General features: G+C 42.9%; 1 protein-coding gene across 1 annotated transcript in view; it reads left to right on the top strand.

The window, feature by feature from the left end:
* Positions 1–22695, top strand: part of SEMA3C (semaphorin 3C) — an 88524-nt gene that overhangs the window by 11002 nt on the left and 54827 nt on the right. Inside the window, exons 3-6 of the mRNA XM_083366285.1 lie at positions 5471–5590; positions 10595–10685; positions 18559–18678; positions 19025–19167. Coding sequence (XP_083222411.1) covers positions 5471–5590; positions 10595–10685; positions 18559–18678; positions 19025–19167 — 474 coding nt within the window. The remainder of the gene's footprint in view (positions 1–5470; positions 5591–10594; positions 10686–18558; positions 18679–19024; positions 19168–22695) is intronic.

Here is a 22695-nt window from a genome sequence, read left to right as displayed (position 1 = left end):
GAAGCTTCTTCAGCTTCTGGATGGTGGGGCAATGGAAGGATTTATACTCCTTGCAGACAGCTGGTCATTTGCCTTCTTTTTAGAGAGTCGTTGAGGCCACCTGGAGGTTTGTCTGTGGTCCTCAGGGTCACCTGAGTAGTGCAAATGGAACTGATGAAAGGATTTGTGTTGTAGACTGGAGATAGATGATGTCGTATCCCTCCCCCTCTGTTGAGAGAGGGCTGTTCATTTTTGACATTGATGTCTGAGAATCTACATCAGGAGTCTCCAAACTTGGCCCTTTTATGACTTGTGGACTTCATCTGCCAGAATTCGTCAGCCAGCGTGCCTGGCTGAGGAATTCTGGGATGGGTCTTCAAACTTGGCCCTTTTATGACTTGTGGACTTCAACTCCCAGAATTCCTCAGCCGGCGGGCCTGGCTGAGGAATTCTGTGAGTTGAAGTTCACAAGTCACGAAAGGGCCAAGTTTGAAGACCCCTGATCTACATAGACATTGTAAATGCCTTGTATCCCTATTCCTGTTCCCACCCCTTCCTCTTAATATTTCCTCAGTTCCATCCATTTTAATTCATCCTGAAGTGTGAGGGTCAGAGATTTGCTTAAGACACAGGGCTCAAAACAGCTACTCTACCGGATCCAACTAGGAAATGAACAGAGCACAGAAACTTCCAACTTGATTTGGGTCTTGGGAATTGCCACACTGCCTTTTATTAAGCAGGGACGCGGTGGCTCAGTGGGTTAGGACGCTGAGCTTGTCGATCAGAAGGTCGGCAGTTTGGCGGGTCGAATCCCAAGTGCCGCTTAGCATAGTGAGCACCTGTTACTCATCCCAGCTTCTGCCAACCTAGCAGTTCGAAAGCAGGTAAAAATGCAAGTAGAAAAATAGGGACCACTACGGTGGGAAGGTAACAGTGCTCTGTGCGCCTTTGGTGTCTAAGGCATGCCAGCCACATGACCACGGAGATGTCCTCGGACAAGCGCTGGCTCTTTGGCTTTGAAATGGAGATGAGCACCGGCCCCTAGAGTTGGAAACGACTAGCATGCATGTGCGGGGGAACCTTTACCTCTACCTTTTACCTTTTATTAAGCATACGTTTGCATAAAACCGATGAGCAAACTTGGGAGGGAACTGTAGCCCCCGGAAAATGCCACCCACACTCTGTTAATACCGTAATGGTCCCTGCAGTTGTAATAAAAAATGATATTATATCAAAGTATATTAAGTACATTTTGCAGGTTCAACTTTTTTTTTAATCAAATCAGAGGAAAGAAATATTGACTCTTACAAAGCCTAATAGATTATATCATTAAGCTGTTGCCAGGAATGGAATCATAAGCTTTCTGTTTAATTAAATCACAACAGTTTTTAAAAATGCACGGTGTCCTCCCATTAGCAGATGAGATTGCCTTTCTAATACATTAAACATAGAATGTTTTCATATTAATCCTTATGATGAGCATGTGTATATAAGCGTATGTGTGTTTGTGTGTATACAGTAGATACGGTAGCAATAGCACTTATACAGTATACTGCTTCACAGTGCTTTACAGCCCTCTCTCAGTGGTTTACAAAGTCAGCATGTTGCCCCCAACAATCTGGGTCCTCATTTTATCAACCTCGGAAGAATGGAAGGCTGGGTCAACCTTGAGCCAGTCAGGATCGAACTCCTGGCAGTGGGCAGAGTTAGCTTGCAGTACTGCATTCTAACCACTGTGCCACCAGGAAGGAAGGAAGGAAGGAAGGAAGGAAGGAAGGAAGGAAGGAAGGAAGGAAGGAAGGAAGGAATAGCAATAGCACTTAGACTTATATACTGCTTCTCAGTACTATTACAGCCCTCTCTAAGCGGTTTTCAGCTTACGGCTTGTTGTTGCCCCCAACAATCTGGGTCCTCATTTTACCCACCTCAGAAGGATGGAAGGCTGAGTCAACCTTGAGCCAGTCAGGATCGAAATCCTGGCAGTGGGCAGAGTTAGCTTGCAGTACTGCATTCTAACCACTGTGCCACCAGGAAGGAGAAGAAGGAAGGAAGGAAGGAAGGAAGGAAGGAAGGAAGGAAGGAAGGAAGGAAGGAAGGAAGGAAGGAAGGAAGGAAGGAATAGCAGTACCACTTAGTCTTATATACCAGGGCTTTTCAACCAGTGGTATGGGTACCACCTGTGGTACGTTGGCATCTGGCAAGTGGTATGCAACCATCCTAGAAAAGTGGTAGCAGGGGAGGGGAATGAGCTGAACCGGTGGCAGCACCGCACAAGCCTGAGCAAGAGACGGCTGGAACTGCAGGGCTGTCAGGGCTCAGCAGAAGTGCCAGGATCAGCGCCAGGCTCCAGCTGCAGCTCGGTGCTGATCCTGGCACTTCTGAGCCCAGAAGAAGCGCCGATCAGCTGGAATGTTTCAGCATCTCCAGGGTCTTGTGATTTACATTCAGATGCTTGGCAACTGATTCATATTTATGACAGTCACAGTGTCCCAGGGTCATGTGAAGTGACCAAAGCCTGCTGCAACCACCCAGCAGAGGGGGGGGGGATAAAACCAAACACCCCCACCACCCCACCGTCGCTGCCAATCCTCAACAGAAATGCTCACAACAATGAAAACCTCGGACAGGGGGAAGAGCGCAGCTGGGCGGGCAGGCAGGTGTCTTGCTCAGTTGTGGCTTGGGGGGGCACTTTTTTCAGTGGCATTGTAACTTCAAACAGTCACTAAATGAACGGTTGTAAGTCGAGGACTACCTGTATTTCATCGCTTTTTTCCTTTCTTTTTTTTTGGTCATCAAGTTTTTGACACCTTGCTAGGCGACCGGTGGTACTCCGATGTTGCCATATCCTGAAAGTGGTACAAAATGGGTGAAAAGCTTGAAAAGCCCTGTTATATACCACTTCACAGTACTTTACAGCTGTAAGTGGTTTTTCAGAGCCACCATATTGCCCTCAACAATCGGGGTTCTCATTTTACCGACTTTGGAAGGATGGAAGGCTGAGTTAACCATGAGCCATTGAGGATCGAACTGCGTACGGTGGGCAGAGTTAGCCTGCAATACTGCATTCTACGCACGGTATGCTAAGTACATACAGATTGACTGGTAGGTCAATATCAGTAAATGTATGTGTGCATGCCAGCTTTCAGAGCGTTGAGATCTGGATGAGTGGGAGGGAGATTTTGGCTGAATATTATGGAAAAACGTTCAAGCAGTACACTCTCCCCTTGTCCCTTGTGTACATTTGTGTGTTAGTGCACATATGTCTTAGGTCAAAGCATATGCTCATTCTGACACTTCTATTCAATATGGGTTTTGTTAACTTCTCTAAAGGGTCGAACCATTTCCCTTGGCTAAGCTGCATTTCCAGACAGCCCTAGTCTGGGCTGAAGGCTTCTGGGTGTAGTAGTTCGGAAACATCTGGAAGATGATAGGAATGCCACAGATATTATAAAGCATCTCAGAATTGTGTCAGCTAGATAACCCATTAGCAGTGGGCTAATGCCTCCTTAAGTAACACCAGCTGCCTGCAATTAGTGCAGGTTCGCGTCCCACCAGGCTCAAGGTTGACTCAGCCTTCCATCCTTCCGAGGTAGGTAAAATGAGGACCCAGATTGTTGGGGGCAATAAGCTGACTTTGTAATAATGCCGCTTGGGGGGGGGGTCGAAAGCCCTAATAAGCAGGCATATACATAGAATGAAGGCTATTGCTAAGCACATTGGTTTGTGCTTAAAATTGTAAGCCGCCCCGAGTCTTCGGAGAAGGGCAGGATATAAATGGGATTAAAAAAAAAAATTAAAGCTGGATGTTTGTTAAATTGCGGGGTTTATTCTAATCCTAACAAAAACTTCAAACAAGAGTAAGGAAAAGTCAATGCCCATTGTCCCCTCAGAATGGGAAGGGATAAGTCCTAAACCCTTTTTTTTTTAACAAATACCCGCCTTCCCTTTCTTGAGTCTTGCTATTGACTCAAGAGTCAACAAAATGTCTTTTCTTAATGTCTAGACAGTTTCTCCAGCGGTATTGAAAATTTGCTTGTAACATTAACTGCAGCAGACAAGAAACATTCAACCACCCATGTGGAAGATGTAAACATATAATTTGTTCTTTTTTCTGTTCCTGCCATTCTTTCATTCCTTGGTTCATTGTAGACCCTGAGTAAGGCCTGCTGGTGCAGAGATGTTTTTTTTCCTTCTTCCAGATGTTTGGCTTTTGTATCCAGCACCTGCTAATGGCCTTGATGCTTATGTGCATATAAACCATCATTTGTCATTGCACTGTCCTCTCTTTCTCCAGTCTTATTTGTCTCTTTTTCTTGAGATGCAGAAAGGAAGGGAAATTGGAGTGGTAGCTTTTAGACACTTGGATAGATGCATCCAAATATGCTACATCAGTGGATGACTCACCTCTGTTCCCATCTTCTTTACATTGGGCAGAAGGTGCCACCAATTTTGATCAAAGAGACTGGATTGCTTCCCACCCCCCCACCCCCGATACTTCCAAAAAATGTATTAATGTATGACTCAAAAGGACTTGAAGCATGATTCAGCAGTCCATCTGCCTTTAAAAGACAAGACAACAAAGTCCACATTTTGGACAGAGAGGACCGCTGGTTTGAAAGAGGGGTCAAAGAGGCCACCTATGTCAAAACTGAACAACCCTTTCTCAACAGGGGGAGGGGGGAATATGACACCATGTATCTCCAGTCTACAACACAACCCTTTCAGCAGTTCCAGAAAGGCTCCACACCCATTTGCACCACTCAGATGACCCTGAGGACACAGGTAAACCTCCAGGTGGCTTCAACAACTATCTAAAAGAAGGCAAATGACCGGCTGTCTGCAAGGAGTCTAAATCCTGCCATTCCTCACCATTCAGCCAGAGCTGAAGAAGCTTCTTGGAGGAGAAGCGAAAGGTCTTCAAAGAGCCTTGGTGGAGCAGTGGGCTAATGCCTCCTTAAGTAACACCAGCTGCCTGCAATTAGTGCAGGTTCAAGTCCCACCAGGCTCAAGGTTGACTCAGCCTTCCATCCTTCCGAGGTAGGTAAAATGAGGACCCAGATTGTTGGGGGCAATTAAGCTGACTTTGTAATAATGCCGCTTGGGGTGTGTGTGAAAGCCCTAATAAGCAGGCATATACATAGAATGAAGGCTACTGCTAAGCTGCCCTGAGTCTTCAGAGAAGGGCGGGATATAAATGGAATTAAAATAAAAAAAATAAAAAAAACCCAAGGAAGTCCAGTTGCCTTGTGAAAAAGCATCTTTGGGATAACTCCAGAAGTTGTGAATGCTCCGACACTGGAAGTTTTTAAGACGAGATTGGACAACCATGTGTCCGAAATGGTATAGTTTTTTTCCTTGCCTGAGCAGGGAGTTGGACTAGAAGACCCCCAAGGTCCCTTCAACTTCTTCTGTTGTTTTCTATTCTGTTCTAATGTGGCCTGTTGTGATGTAACGTTTATGTGCAGGTTTATCCATTTTTTCCCTCCTGCAGCACGGCTGTGGCAATTTTGTCCGGGTGATACAGATGTTCAACCGCACCCATCTGTATGTTTGTGGGAGCGGAGCGTTTAGTCCTGTCTGCGCCTACCTCAACCGAGGACGAAGATCTGAAGTAAGTAGGTCCTTTAAAATTGTTTTACCCAGTGCTTTTTTTGTAAAAGAAAAAGGTGCCGGAACTCACACATATCATACAACCCGCCTTGCCTACCCTACAAGGTTCCATCCAAAAAAAGTGCCGGAACTCCGTTCTGAGTGTTCTATGAGAAAGCCCTGCATATACATATGTACACACACATGCACATATACATACATATATACATACACACAGAGAGAGAGAGAGAGAGAGTGCTTTTTTTGTAAAAAAAAGCGCTGGAACTCACATCATACCACCCGCCTTGCCTACCCTACAAGGTTTCATCCAAAAAAGGTGCCGGAACTCCGTTCTCAGCGTTCTATGAGAAAAAAAAGCCATGGTTTTACCTCTTGATCAGTTCCTTGCTACATTCCAAACTGCTTCAAACAAACAAACAGACAAAAAAATCCAAGTAAGGAGCTTGGTTTCTTAAAATTCATTTTTTTCCCCCAGGAAATTCTCATTGGCTTCAATTTAAGTGCTATTTTTTTTAAATGTTTTGACAACCTCTCTCTCTCTCAGTCATGTGTATTGTGAGACCCTCGCTTGGTTAGCGTGATGTACTTGGTGCTCTCTCAAGTACATGATGCCGAAGAAGGATCACACAATAAATGGGATTGTATCCCATGCCATGGAACAACCAAAATAAGAAATTAGATTATTTTCTCCCCCCCCCCCTCAGGACAGCCTTGTTGAGATAAAACTTTTGCCCAAGAGATTTCTCTTACTCCGTGCGCTGATCTAGGGAGGGTAACTGATATATTTATTTATTTATTTGTTTATTTGTTTATTTGTTTATTTATTTATTTATTTATTTATTCATTCATTCATTCATTCATTCATTCATTCATTCATTCATTCATCCATCCATCCATTTACTTATTTACTTATTTACTTACTTATTTACTTATTTACTTATTTACTTATTTACTTATTTATTTATTTATTTATTTATTTATTTATTTATTTATTTATTTATTTGGTTTACATACCGCCCTACTTCCAAAGGACTCAGGGCGGTTTACAAGGCAAAATTTAAAAACAATACAATATAAAATTAAAATAAAATTAAATTAAGTCTAGCCCCCCAAGATTAAAATCACAATTTAAAAACATTAAAACCCCTCCGTCCAGACCAGATAGCTCAAAGAGCCAGGTTTTTAGGTCCCGGTGAAATGAACGAAGGTCGGGGGCAGTCCGGAGTTCCATTGGCAGTTGATTCCATAGGGCAGGCGTGCCCACAGAGAACGCCCTCCCCCTGGGGATCGCCCGTCGGCAATTCTTAACCGGCAGTACCCTGAGGAGGCCCTCCCTGTGGGAGCGCACAGGACGATGGGAAATTGACGCCGGCAGCAGGTGTTCCCTCAGATATCCCGGACCCTCACCATTTAGGGCTTTATAGGTCATCACCAGCACCTTGAATCTCACCCGGAGGGCAACCGGAAGCCAATGCAGCTCGCGGAGAAGAGGTGTTACCAATATATCAGCAGAATTCTGGTGAACCTTGCCTGACTTAATATTATTTTTAATGTTATTTTTCCACGTTTTGAGTTCCAATTTCTTTTGGAAGTTTATGAACGGCATCCAGCAAAACTGGCTTGAGGCCTCGGTGCTCTCTGAGTTTGGTTGTTTTCTTGCAAGTGTTTCATTACCCAAATTAGGTAGCATTATCAGTGCAAACTGCTTGTCATCATGTCAGCACAAATACAGTTAGTCCTTGACTTACCAGGGTTCATTTAGTGGCAGTTCAAAGTGAACAACAGCACCAAAAAAAGTGACTTTTTCACACTGACGACCGTTGCAGCATCCCTGCGGTCAAAATTCAGAGGCTCGGCAACGGGTTCACATTTATGACGGTCGCAGCGTCCCGGGGTCACGCGATCCCCTTTTGCGACCTTCTGACCAGCAAAGTCAACGGGGGAGAGCCAGATTCACCTCACAACCATGTCACTAACTTAACAAGTGCGACGTTTCACTGAACAACCGTGGCAAGGAAAGTTGTAAAATGGGGCAAAACTCACTTAACTAATGTCTCGCTCAGAAACCTAAATTTGGGGGCTGAAGTGTGATCGTAACCTGAAGGCTACCTGTGCAGTCTTTCCTTCTTCTTTTTTCCCCCCTCCTTTAAAGGTTTTCATCCATTCCTTATTTTGCAAAATTGTCCAAACTAGGCAGAAGTTTGTTTTGCTTTTGTTTTTTCCCTTGAACCGGGAGAGAAAATATCCATGAGATTTATCAGACTTTCTCCTTCCATGTTGTTAAGGAATTTGTTGTGCAGAGGTCTCCTTGTGCTACCAAAGAGTTGCACAGACAAGGAAGGGTACTGAGAGCAGTAAGAGTCACACAGTAAACACAAGAGTACACTGAGTTGTAAAAGCAAAAAAAATAGTTTACTTTAAGGGGGTGTAAGAACAAAAATGCACAGTCAAAAATAAACAGTACAGGTCATACACAATAGCAACGGTCCAAGGAGTAATCCAAAATACAAAGTCTTCTTACCAGTCCAGAGGTCAATACACAGTTCAGGTTTATCACAGTAACAGAGCAAAAACAGTAATAGTAGAAAGCAGTGAATTCAGAGAGAGAAAGAAGCTACGTTACTAGCTCCCTCTTATGGCCATGAGAACACTTACACACCCATTGGCCAATTAACATCTTAAAGACATAACATCATGGTTAATATATTTTCAACCCAACATTGTAGGCTAACACCATATGCCTAACACATGTCTTGGAACAAATGGTTAAGAATAGGAGGAGATCCTTGAGCCATTTAAAAAAAAGGGTGTGTGTGGTTTAAATATTCTTCCAAAACCTCACAAAGAACAGGACAAAATGTTTAATTTCTCCAATGGGTTGAGATAAACACAGCAGGCGTTAATTTATAATAACATGCTATGCTTCAAGATAAGGCAGAGGCTGCAAAAAAGTGATGCTTTAGCTGGGCTGTCTCTTTAACCAACCCTCGACTGGTCAAAATAAATTGCTGCCTCAGACATCTGGACTCTGCAAGGCACTTGACCTCAAGCTGTAGCTTTTCCTTGCTCTTTTTGCAGAAGCCAACAATAGCCAAGCTGTTTCGAGCCTAAGGATTTAAAGTCTCCTTCCTATTTGCAGCTCTGGCATCCATACGTCTTAATTGGCCCAAGTGAATTTATTTTTAGCATCCCAGAGGCAAGATTAATGGGAAGTGGTACCACCTTATCAAGGAGGGGGGGCCTGGTCTCATTTGACTTTCCAATTCTGATTTTATTCTTGGTTTTCGGAGGAAGGTTTTGTTGTGAAAAGTTTGGGGGTGAGGAAGGAGAGGAGAGGAGAGGAGAGAAAGAGGCAAGGAGGAAGGGAGGAAGGGAGGAAAGAAAGAAAAGAAAGAAAGAAAGAAAGAAAGAAAGAAAGAAAGAAAGAAAGAAAGAAAGAGAGAGAGAGAGAGAAGGAGGGAGGGAGGAAAGAAGGAAGGAAGGAACAAGGAGGAAGGGATGGAGGAAAGAAAGAAAGAGAGCGAGGGAGGGAGGGAGGAAAGAAGGAAGGAAGGAAGAAGAGAGAGAGAGTGAGGAATGAAGGGAGGGAGGGAAGGAAGGAAGGTAGGAAGGGAGAGAGGGACAGAGGAAGAAAGGAAGGAAGGAAGAAGAGGAGAGAAGAAAGAAAGAAAGAAAGAAAGAAAGAAAGAAAGAAAGAAAGAAAGAAAGAAAGAAAGAAAGAAAATATTATTATTTTTTCTCCAAAGTCAGAGCCATAACCTTGCTTTGCATGACAGCTGGCATCAAACTATTAAAAACTAACTAAAACTTGATGGCCCTAATCTGCGAAGTCTTCAATGCTCTTTGAGGTTGGTTGTTTTCTTGCAGATGTTTCATTATCTAACTAGCTAACACTGAAGATGTTACCTGTTGGGTAAAAAACATGTTTGCAAGAAAACCACCAAGCTCAGAGGGTACCCAGGACCCCTCATTTCAGCACTCAGCTGCAAATATTCTTCTCTGTTGATACCTTCCTAATCTACTATACATCGCAGAATGGAGCAGCGGTGCCATTCCTATTGGGAAATGCCCCCCCTTTAGGGACAATTTGAGCAGGTGCTAATACCGTCCCTGCTCACTCAACACATCACAACTTTTATTCACTGGGGATGCAACAGCCCATTAGTGTGCGGTGTGCTTTTAATGGCCTCTTTTTTTATGTGAGTGATTGTAAATTACCTCCTTGTTCACATCGCCAGGTGAAATGCTCTCCTCACAACCTTTTTGCACCACTTTTTTTAGAGGCACGGATCATTTTGAGTGGTTCGATACATTTTAGATCTATGATGAGGGCAGGATTATAATTTAAAATAGGAAAAGGCCATCGTCCTTTATCTGAGATGGAGGGATGGATAGTAGGTTAAATGGCTAGCAATAGCAATAGCACTTAGATTTCTATACCACTTCACGGTGTTTTACAGCCCTCTCTAAGCAATTTACAAAGTCAGCAAATTGCCCCCAACAAACCGGGTCCTCATTTTACCGACCTCAGAAGTATGGAAGGCTGAGTCAACTTTGAGCCGGTCAAGAACAAACCGCTGACCGTGGGCAGTGAGTTAGCTTGCAATACTGCATTCTAACCACTGCACCACCACAGCTTAGATAGCAATAGTGCACAGACTTATATACCACTTCACAGTACTTTACAGCAATCTAAGCGGTTTATAGAGTCAGCCTGTTGCCCCCCCCTCCCCACAACAATCCGGATCCTCATTTTACCAACCTTGGAAGGATGGAAGGCTGAGTCAATCTTGAGCTGGTCAGGATCGAACTCCTGGCAGTGGGCAGTGAGTTAATCTGCAGTACTGCATTCTAACCGTTGGGCCGCCCCAGCTCTTTGTGTTCCAGATGCAACATGAAAAACGACAGTGGCTAATCTTAACGCCAGCTCCCTCTTCACAAAACTGGACCCAGATCAGGCATATTAAACTTCACATTCCGTCTTTTTTGTTTTTTTCTCTTGCAGGAGCAAGTTTTCCAAATTGACTCCAAGTGTGAATCAGGCAAAGGACGCTGCTCTTTCAACCCCAGTGCAAACACCGTCTCCGTTATGATCAGTAAGTGGAAAAGCAGCCAGGATTTCGGAGGCTTAAATCACGAGGTGCTGAGAATAAAAGGATGGGGTGATATAAACAAATTGAGTCAGGGAGCAAGAGAAGTTACTGGGGAAAAAAAAGGTTTCTGTCACTGATGGTTTACTTCTAATGAAGTAAAGAGACTGGACGAATGTGTCCTTCCAGTAACTAATTTCCATTATTTTGATGGCTGCAAAAGTCGATGGAGTTTGCAGAGATGGCTAAATTGACTGCTTTGATTAAAGAAAAGAACGCAGTTAATTTTGTTTCTACTTTGACTTTGTGTTTGAGATGGGGGGGGAATGAAATGTGGTTTGGGGTCTTGCAAATTATCTAGGCTTGTTGTTATAGAAATAGCTAATAAATATGATTATATAAAAGTAAAACGTTGAGGTGGTATGTTATTACCTTAGTCTACCACGCCAAAATGCGTCGAAAGTCAATCCTTTTTTTTTAAAAAAAAAAATTCTCCCTTTTACCCTGCACTTTTCTCCTCTTCCTCTTTTCCTACCTTATTTTCCCATTTTTTGCCTTTTTCTTTCCATTGCTCTATTTTATGTTTTGATAAACTAATAAAACACAAGTATGGAAATCCATTATTTTAGGCTTAAGCCCGTGTAAAGCAGAATGTTAAATTCAGGAAATATTGTTAGGTCTTTGTTAAGGAGAAAACATGGAGCCATCAGGAAGGTTTTTTTTTAAAAAAAATTGACTGTTTCTTTTTTCCCTTTAAAATTATTTTATTTTTATGATTGTTTCACTGGCTTATGTGGTCCCATATTTCATTGTGAAGGGACGCGGTGGCTCAGTGGGTTAGGATGCTGAGCTTGTCGACCAGATGGTCGGCAGTTTGGCAGGTCGAATCCCGAGTGCCGCGTAACAAAGTGAGTGCCTGTTACTTGTCCCAGCTTCTGCCAACCTAGCAGTTCGAAAGCACGGAAAAATGCAAGTAGAAAAATAGGGACCACTACGGTGGGAAGGTAACAGCGTTCCGTGCGCCTTTGGCATATAGTCATGCCAGCCACATGACCACGGAGACGTCCTCGGACAAGCGCTGGCTCTTCGGCTTTGAAACGGAGATGAGCTAGGATACTTGACTCCAGCAGAAGCAAACACACGCAGGTTCAGGTTGAGCAGGATGGCTTTGTTGACGAAACACCCCCCCCCCCCCCCGCGTATTAAAAAAATAAGCACATTTCTTTCATTTGAATTGAAGGTTGAGCTGCTTATTTCTGGGATGGCATCCTTGTGCACCAGGCCAATCGTGCTGTTCTGTTCCAGCCTACGACCGTCCCAGTTTGCATGTCAAGGACAACCCCTTCTCTTTTTAAATCAGTAGGCTGGGGGGAGGGGGGAAACCCCAACCGTTCTGTTTATATACAGTTCAAAATAATGAAGTCCTCAAAACAAAATGCAGCAGAATATTTTCCTTAGCAAAATGATTAGTTCAAAGAGCAAAACAAGAGTTAAGCAAGAAGTTCAGCAAGAGCATAAACAGACCAGGATTTCCTTTGGAGTTCTAGGAACGGTTGCCTTCAGCAACCAGCACCACCCACACCTTCCCCTTTTAATAAGCAGCCCCAAGGCTTGGCTTCTCACTGCCTTCTCTTCCTCCTTTCGCTGAGTTGCCTCATAGACTTTCTCTGGTCTGCTCTGCTCAGCTGCCTTCTACTTTGAGCGTCTCTGAATAGATTCATCTGTGAAGCCTCAGAGTCCGAATCCTCCTCCTCACACAGCTGAGCCTCACAAAGAACACAATTGGAGGGGCCAGGCTCTTCCTCTGACTGAGAGTCCTGTAATGCATCAGAGCCTCCCTCCAACACCGAAGGCTCTCCAAACCGCTTCCCCTCCTCCTCCTCCTCAGATCCCACGGACTCAGCTGCTGGGAGCACAGACTGTCATGGAATCACAACACATACAGACCCTCTGTTAAACCCCAGCTCGCATGAACATTTAGCCCAAAGCTCACCCTTGCACATCTTCCCAGGAGGCTAGGGAAAGAAGCTTGCTTTGGAATAAAAGGAAGCTTTGAACACTGAGGTCCCTCCCTGTGAATCACATATTAGTTTGAATTTATTAGTGGTCGTGTTCAATTGATCTTTGCCTTTTTCTGTCAACAGTCAGAAAGAAACCTTTAGGGTTGCTTGGCTGGAAATCCCAGTTCATGTCGTTAAACTAATGCCATTTAACCAGCCTGTGACTTTGCACGTGTCATCAACTCTCTCTCTTTTTTCCCCTCCTTATGGATGCAAAGATTGGGGCATTTAATACCTTCTTTTGGATGGGGGTGGGTAAGTTCTCTGATTCCCAGAGCCAAGAATTGCAACTGAAATCCCACAAAATCTGCCATGACAATCTGCTTGTGTTTCTCTCCAAGGAGGGGAAGCACCATTATTCAGTTTTTTTTCTTGAACAAAGAAGAGGATTCCATCGACAGATAGATAGATAGATAGATAGATAGATAGATAGATAGATAGATAGATAGATAGATAGATAGATAGACAGACAGATAGATCAAGAGATCAAGAGATAGATAGATAGATAGATAGATAGATAGATAGATAGATAGATAGATAGATAGATAGATAGATAGATAGATAGATAGATGATAGATAGATAGATAGATAGATAGATAGGTAGGTAGGTAGGTAGATAGATAGATAGATAGATAGATAGATAGATAGATAGATAGATCAAGAGATCAAGAGATAGATAGATAGATAGATAGATAGATAGATAGATAGATAGATAGATGATAGATAGATAGATAGATAGATAGATAGATAGATAGATAGATAGGTAGATAGATAGATAGATAGATAGATAGATGATAGATAGATAGATAGATAGATAGATAGATAGATAGATAGATAGATAGGTAGGTAGGTAGATAGATAGATAGATAGATAGATAGATAGATAGATGATAGATAGATAGATAGATAGATAGATCAAGAGATAGATAGATAGATAGATAGATAGATAGATAGATAGATGATAGATAGATAGATAGATAGATAGATAGATAGATAGGTAGGTAGGTAGGTAGGTAGGTAGATAGATAGATAGATAGATAGATAGATAGATAGATAGATAGATAGATAGATAGATAGATAGATAGATAGCAATAGTAGCAAATATTACTGGAGAGAAAGAGAAATAAAGATAGATATAGAGAGATAGCTATAAAGATAAAGACATAGATATATTTACTTTGTGGCAGCTGAAACCAGCAGTTTAAGATAAGATAAGATAATCTTTATTGTCATTTTTTTACTGTGGGCACAACGGCACACATCAAAAATGAAATTTAGTTGCCCGCTCTCAAAGTGAAACACATACATGACACACACCTAAAACATACTACTATACACAACATATGTATAGACCCACACCCCTACGTGTACATAACAATAAAATATTAAATACTGTCCATCTTGAATATATAGAGGAAGGAGGAAGGCTAAGATCCCACCCAGTGCCCTATTTCTCTTTCCCGGTCTGTATTTAGTCTGCTTTAACAAGTTCTTTTACAAACATGATTTAGAAACCCATGTTTGGGCCACAGTTTCAAATACCATCACTATTTTGGCAAGGAAAGCAATTGTTTTTAGGCTGTTCCCTCCCCCTTTTTTTTTTCTCCCAGCAACCGAGTTCGGATTTTACCAACGCAGCCAGGTATATAGTGGATTTTTTTTTAAGACCACAGACTGGAGATTTGGCTTAGTATGATAGATTATTTGGGGGCAATTTAGCCGTGAAGCTAAAAGGAAATGGGGCTGACAGGTATTATTAGGACCTGATAAGGCAAAGCAGACTTTAGGAATGCTTAGCGTACCTAATAAAGCTGGTATGCACAAGGATTAAGGGTGCAGGCTAATTGTTCCAGGTCTAATTGTTTTTAGAAAGAGGGCAAGACATGAGAACTTAAGTGACTACTGAAGAAGGATGAAGAATTTCAGAGCAGTTTCTCCTTGGAAAAGTTAATAAAACGCCCTAGAGTTTCCATCTACGGATTTGTTTGGAGTGTCCTTAATCCAACTTCCTCATTTTAGTAACCCTACAGCAACTTTGTAAAGTATTAACATTATCCCGAAATCGTGGGTGGAGGACCATAAGCCTATAGGCTGTCGTAAATATGTCTAATTTAAAAGGCAGATGAAACACTGGAGCGCTAGAAAAACGGTAGTATTTACTGTCTATGAGTGAATTCTCATTTAATTTCCTGTAGGCCAGGAGCATCTGTTAGTGGGCTTAGTGTAATTGCTGATGCCTGCTTCCAGCAGAAGCAAGAATAACTTCACACATGTCCTGACAGCCTTGTGCCAAGGGCAGGGATTATGTCGTTATGTGAATAGCACAATTTGAACAATTTCAGCTATGTTGCGATGGCTGTGCAACTCCTCACTTGTAGATGCCAGAGATGACTAGCCAAGATTCCCCATTGCCCATTTGGCAACTCAATCAACAAATCAGAATAGAGCTGGAAGGGATCTTGGAGATCTGCTAGTCTAACCCCCTGCTCCAGCAGAAGACCCTATACCCTTTCAGACAAGTGGCTGTCTCTTCTTAAAGACCTCCAATGTTGGAGCCCTCACAACTTCTGAAGGAAAGCTGTTCCACTGGTTAATTGTGCCCCCTGTTAGAAAGTTCCTCCTTAATTCCAAGTTGCTTCTCTCCTTGGTTAGTGTCCATCCATTGCTTCTTTGTCTTGCCTTCTGGTGCTTTGGAGAATAATTTGACCCCCTCTTCTTTGTGGCAGCTTCTCAAATAATGCAATACTGCCATCATGTCAACCCTAGTCCGTTTTCTCTAGACCATGGGTGTCAAACTGCTGGCCCGCAGGCCGGACGCGTCACGAAGAAACCGCGCCTACCCCATTGCCAGCAATGGGGAAAAAGTTCCGATACATCGTGCGACGTCACGTGACGCCGCGAGTTTGACATCTCTGCTCTAGACCATCCATGCCCAATTCCTGCAACACAAATACTTAATCAAGAAAACCTTAAGAAAATTAGAGCTTGTCCAAGGACATCTCCGTGGTCATGTGGCCGGCATGACTAGATGCCAAAGGTGCCCGGAACACTGTTACCTTCCCACTGGAGTGGTCCCTATTTTTCTATTTGCGTTTTTAGGAGCTTTGGAACTGCTAGGTTGGCAGAAGCTGGGACAAGTAACAGACGCTCACTCTGTTACGCGGCACTCTAGATTTGACCCGCCAAACTGCCGACCTTCTGATCGACAAGCTCAGCATCCTAACCCACTGAGCCACCGCATCCCTTAGAAAGTTTAGAGTCAAGGTTAATTTGAAGTCCAGATCTGAACGTCCTATTAAACTAAGCCACTTACCTGCATTGTCCTCAAGGCCATCACTGATATTGTAACTTGACTTAACTGAATTCAACCTCAACTTCAAATCTTGTCACAATACAAAGCAGATTTTTCCATTGCATCCCCATTGCAATGGGTTCCATCCAGCTTTTCCCCCCCCCAAAAAAAGACTGTTGTTTGCTAAGCCCAACACTTCTATTGCACAATCTGTTGGCATCACGTTTCCAAAGCTTGTCAGCAAAGTTTAATCCCCTAGGAAGTGAATTCATATTTATTGACCAGGAGCGATCTGCAAGTCACAGCCCCAAAGGTGCAATTAGACGGTCGTTAACTCAGCCACTCCTTTATCCCAACTTGTAATTAAGGAACCAGTTTTGTAAATGGTGTGTTTCTTAGGTTGCCTTGCTAGCCCAAAGGACATGGTTTGTGGATTTGTTAGTTTAAAGAAAGAAAGAAATGCTGTATGATTTTTTTTTTCCTTTTAATGAATCATGTTGACATCCCTTTGTAAATTCCTCACACATTTTCAGTGTTGGACTGCCAGTCCTATCCCACAGCCCCTCCAGACAAATGTAAACCACAGTAACATTGGAAGCCCTGAATGAATGAAAGACTCTTATTATGTCCAGAGTGACCACTAAGATACCCATTCAACAAGAAAGAAGCACAGATGAACACAATAAGTTATTTCTACTCCCCCCCCCCCTACAATGGCTGGTTAGTTGAGCATCTGTCTTGCATCGTTCTGCTGCAGATTTTCCCAACTCAGAGATAGCTTTGAATTTTAAGGACTAAGATATATGCGGGGTCCTTGGTGCCCTCTGAGTCATTTTCTTGCAGACGTTTCATTACCCAACTAGGTAACATCATCAGTGCTAGAAGGGAGTGGGATTTGTGAAACGGAGGAGAAGTAGAAGACGAGGAGAAGGACTGAGGGATCCTTGTTGTGCTCTGAGCTTGGTTGTTTTCTTGCAGACGTTTCATAAACCAAACTAGGTAGCATCATCAGTGCCAGAAGGGAGTGGGGTTTGTGGAACAGAGGAGAAGACGAGGAGAAGGACTGAGGGGTCCTTGGTGCTCTTCTCTGAGCTTGGTTATTTTCTTGCAGACGTTTCATTACCCAACTAGGTAACATCATCAGTGCTAGAAGGGAGTGGGGTTTGTGGAACGGAGGCGAAGACGAGGAGAAGGACTGAGGAGTCCTTGGTGCTCTCTGAGCTTGGTTATTTTCTTGCAGACGTTTCATTACCCTACTAGGTAACATCATCAGTGCTAGAAGGAAGGGGGGTTGTTGAGAGGAAGAGGAGGAGGAGGAGGACTGAGGGGTCCTTGGTGCTCTCTGAGCTTGGTTGTTTTCTTGCAGATGTATCATTACCCAAACTAGGTAACATCATCAGCTTTCCAGTCAGTCGTGAATCTTGGTGATTGCTTGGCAAGTCCCTGCACTTCAGAAGGGGCTTGCCATTGCCTCCTTCCTAGGGTTGAGAGAGAGGGACTTGTCTAAAGTCACCCAGCTGGCTTTGTGTCTAAAGCAAGACTACGTAGAACTCACCATCTCCTGCCTGCTACCACTAACCAAACTGGCGCCAAACATCCACATTTGAGGGAGGATTAAATGGTCCTTTTCCCCCCATTTTTGAGGAAACCTATAACTGAGATGCACACTCAGATGAGAGTCAGATTGACTGAACTATAATTTTACTCTAGCTGCTTGAAATCCTGAGCTCATTGAATGTTTTGGGCTAATTTTATACCATATATCTATATTTGTCTCCTGGAAAACAAAATTATTTCTTCTTCTTCTTCTTCTTCTTCTTCTTCTTCTTCTTCTTCTTCTTCTTCTTCTTCTTCTTCTTCTTCTTCTTCTTCTTCTTCTTCTTCTTCTTCTTCTTCTTCTTCTTCTTCTTCTTCTTCTTCTTCTTCTTCCCCTTCCCCTTCCCCTTCCCCTTCCCCTTATTATTTTCCTCCTCCTCCTCCTCCTCCTCCTCCTCCTCCTCCTCCTCCTCCTCCTCCTCCTCCTCCTCCTCCTCCTCCTCCTCCTCCTCCTCCTCCTCCTTCTTCTTCTTCTTCTTCTTCTTCTTCTTCTTCTTCTTCTTCTTCTTCTTCTTCTTCTTCTTCTTCTCTTCTTCTTCTTCTTCTTCTTCTTCCCCTTCCCCTTCCCCTTCCCCTTATTATTTTCCTCCTCCTCCTCCTCCTCCTCCTCCTCCTCCTCCTCCTCCTCCTCCTCCTTTTTCTCCTCAATTTCTTCAACAACCTATTGATAGGCTACTTGAAACTTTTCTTCCACATTTGTGGTTAGACTTTCCAGTTTAATTCTATGGTTACCGAGTATTTCTGTCCAAATGGCACACTCAGTTGCAAACTTGGCATTTTTAAAGCCACAATTCAAGGGATATCCTTTTCTTCTTTCAGCCACTAAAAATTTGGAAAATGGGCCGGTCAGAAAGAAGCAAGTTGTTAAAAAATCCTCCGTTCCCCACAGGTCGTGTGTTCATTTTTTCCTCTTGTTCTTTCCCTTTCTGCAGACCAAGAGTTATTTTCGGCCATGTATATTGATTTCATGGGCACCGACGCGGCCATTTTTCGCAGCTTAACCCGGCGGAATGCAGTGAGGACCGATCAACACAACTCTAAATGGTTAAGTGGTAAGGAGATCTCGCTCACACTCTCTTGACCTTGCTCCCCAAAGAGTGGATAAAGAGTTCTTTGCCTAGGGGCAGAATATTTTATCATGTACATCATGGGGGAAAAAAAACAAAACCCTGATGCCACAGAATAGTAGGCTCCACAATTGTGGGGTAAGAGAGTTTGGGGTTATGGAGTTGCAAGCCAAAGGTACTTTTGCCTTTTGAATCTGCAGCAATGCAAAGTCCTGCTAGAGTACATCATTATTTTTTCCCCCTTTGCTTCATGGCCAGCTGCTTTGGAGAATAGATCGACCCCCTTACAGGTGTGCTGCTTCTTGATGTGTGCTCCTTTGTGTTATTTTAGAGCCCACTTTTGTCGATGCCCACCTCATCCCAGATGGCACCGACCCCAACGACGCTAAAGTGTACTTCTTCTTCAAAGAGAAGTTGATGGACAACAGTGGCACCACCAAACAAATCCACTCCATGATTGCCAGAATATGCCCCGTAAGCAAAGATGTTCATGTTTATTTTATTTATTTATTTATTTTAATTCCATTTATATCCCGCCCTTCTCCGAAGACTCAGGGCGGCTTACAAGCTTAGCAGTAGCCTTCATTCTATGTATATGCCTGCTTATTATGCTTATTATAATGCCCAAGCGGCATTATTACAAAGTCAGCTTAATTGCCCTCAACAATCTGGGTCCTCATATGCTGCTAAGGACGTAAACAATTCACAATTGATGGGATCAGGGGAATAATATCCTAAACGCTTTATGTCAGAACTAGAAATCTAAAACTGTGTGACATGCTTCTGCTTGCAAATGACGAATTTAAACCAAGCTTCCCTCCCCAAGAGGAGGGAAGCCATAAATAGACTGTGCTTGATTATCCCAAAAGTATCTGCAATGTAATGATGATCTGAGTAGCAAACGCGTTGATGTGGCTTTTTTGCAGCTAGTTTCTCTGTGTAGCAATTCCATTGTGGTTGTATCCGCAGTGGAAAACAAGATGTGTTTGGAGGAAGTGGTAAACACCAGACCGAGATATTTGAAAATCGGGAGAAATAAATGTTTGCAGATTCTCCTTCATGGAATAACCGTTGTCTTCATTTTTATCTTCTGAGATATGAGTTGGCCAGAAACGATGATGATTCCAACTCGTAGGAAAGAATTCTTCCTTCTTTTCTTTTCTTTTCTCCACCCCCCTTATAGCTGTATCATTAAACTGAGCAGTTTGTCTAGTTTGAGGAAACGGGTGGAAATAACATAGATGCAGGGCTTTTTTTTTCTCATAGAACGCTCAGAACGGAGTTCCAGGACCTTTTTTGGATGGAACCTTGTAGGGTAGGCAAGGCAGGTTGTATGACATGTGTGAGTTCCGGCACCTTTTTCTTTTACAAAAAAAGCACTGCATAGATGTAATGGCAAGCTGCTGGTATTCCATGCAGGAGATTTGAAAGTTGTACATAAGTGATAGATGTTTGAGGATCTAATCTGGGTCAATCACCGGGACCAGAGATTTAATCTTCTGAGCCTTTGGACTCATGCTGGAGCCAGTGGTAGGATTCAGCTGGTTCGGTAGAACTGGTAGTTAATTTTTCGTTGACTTGTATCGTGCTAATGCAAAGAAGCTGGAGATGGACATTTTATAATTTCATCCAGCTGTGCAGTCATTTGCACGCATTACTGTTGTTTTCCCTTAAAAAAATGTCTCCCTGCTAGATAACAAAACGTTAAAATATATAAACCTTCAGCATTTTAAATCAGCAGTAGAATAGCTCCTTTGTGCTTTTTTTTAAAAAAAAATGTTTTCTTTTTAAGTCGATTAATCTTTGCCAAAACACGCCTCGTGACCTTAAACTTGCACTCCAATTTTGTTCTTCATCTTCTTCTTCTTTTTTTTTTTATTAAGTGCCCGGAGATATTTTTAAGAAGATGCTAACTATGATTAAAAATCATTGTTGTTCTAATGAGGCCCAGGTGATTTCTTAGAAGATTTGAGAGACATTTTCCTTGAAGCATCTATGCCAAAATGTGAAAAACGGGCTTCAAAAGATGGAGATCTGAACGTGTGTGTTGCATTTCTGATGACGCTCTTGCAATTTGGCATCAATAAACTTATTCAAAGAGTTGGCCGAAGGCCAACACTACTTAATAAGTTCTATTTAAACACAGGAAGCTGAGACAGAAGTTTAAAGTCAGTCTTCACATTTCAGAACCCTTGTGGGATCACAGGTTTAATTAGCACTTTGCAATTCAATTAGCCAATAAATTAAAAACACAAAGATAGAGAAAACAGCAACAAAGGAAGGGCATAAAACTGTATGCACTGATGCCCAATCTGTAATAAAGCTATAGGCCGCTAAATAAGATATAACCCTGCAAAGTTGCCCAGTGTTTGTTTTTTACTGCCTGCTTTATTTAACTAAAAATATAAAAATCTTCAGCAAGAATTTTGTACCTTGCTTCAGTATCTTAATTTCTTCAACTGCTCAGCAAGCAAATCTTTGTTACATTACTTAATACCGATAAAACCTGGTGGGGATGTTCCTAAAGTGAAAATAAATGAATGTATACATTACGAGGGCAATTCGGAAATAAACCTCCCTTTGGTTATCAATGACAGACACTCACAGATACAGATTTTTTCATACACATTAGAAAACTACAACATGACATTACTTTTTGACATAATAGCCATTCAAGTTGAGGCACTTGTCATAAAGAGGGACGCGGTGGCTCAGTGGGTTAGGACACTGAGCTTGTCAATCAGAAGGTCGGCAGTTTGGCGGGTCGAATCCCGAGTGCCATGTAGCAGAGTGAGCGCCTGTTACTCATCCCAGCTTCTGCCAACCTAGCAGTTCGAAAGTACGTAAAAATGCAAGTAGAAAAATAGGGACCACTACGGTGGGAAGCTAAGAGCGTTCCGTGCACCTTTGGCATCTAGTCATGCCGGCCACATGACCACGGAGACGTCCTCGGACAAGCGCTGGCTCTTCAGCTTTGAAATGGAGATGAGCACCGGCCCCTAGAGTCGGAAACGACTAGCACGCATGTGCGGGGGAACCTTTACCTCTACTTTTACCTTACTTGTCATAATGACTTAGAAGGTTTGAAATTCCTTAGTAGTCATTGCTCATCGCTAAATCTGGGCTATGGTGAGAGGGGTGATCAAAAACATCCCAACGGAACCACTTCAAAAAGTTCTTGGGAGCGTCTAATGGTGTCCGGGCGAGCATTATCGTGAACCAACACCACCAGTGGTGCCCTAGAAAATCCCACCAAATGTGAAGAGGCTAAATAAGTACAGCTAGTAAAGTTCATGGGACGTGGTTCGAACATCAATTCAGACATCTACCGTGAAATGTTACAAAAACTCAGGTGAGCCATCGATGACAAGCATTGGGGCCTGCTGACCTCCAGTGTGGATGTTGGTTCACGATAATTCTCACCCACACACCGCTAGACGCACCCAAGAACTTTTGAAGCGATTTCATTGGGATGTTTTTGATCATACACACACACCCCATATAGCCCAGATTTGGTGCCGGGCTACGACTACTAAGAAATTTCAAACCTGGTAAGGCCTGATGACAGGTGCCTCAATTTGAATGGTGATTATGTCAAAAAGTAATGTAAAGTTGTAGTTTTACAATGTGTATGATAAAAGTTCTGTATCTGCAAGTGTTTGTCATTGATAACCAAATGGAGGTTGATTTCCAAATTGGCCTCGTATCTGTAATGTATACAGATACATTCAAAACCTAAACAAGGCTAGTCCTGCCTTAGGCACAAAAGCCAGCTGGGAATACTTGGGCCAATCATAGAAGACAGTAAGTTCTAGGCCCACCTTAGCCATGAAGGATGGCTGGGAACGCTTAGGCCAATGTCCAAGAGACATTGAGTTCTAGTCCTGACTTAGCCATGAAAGATGGCTGGGAACGCTTAGGCCAATGTCCAAGAGACAGTGAGTTCTAGTCCCGACTTAGCCATGAAAGATGGCTGGGAACGCTTAGGCCAATGTCCAAGAG

This window comes from Vipera ursinii (assembly GCF_947247035.1).
Source record: "Vipera ursinii genome assembly, chromosome: 6".
Lineage (NCBI taxonomy): Eukaryota > Metazoa > Chordata > Lepidosauria > Squamata > Viperidae > Vipera > Vipera ursinii.
This window is presented reverse-complemented; position numbering and strand designations above follow the sequence as displayed.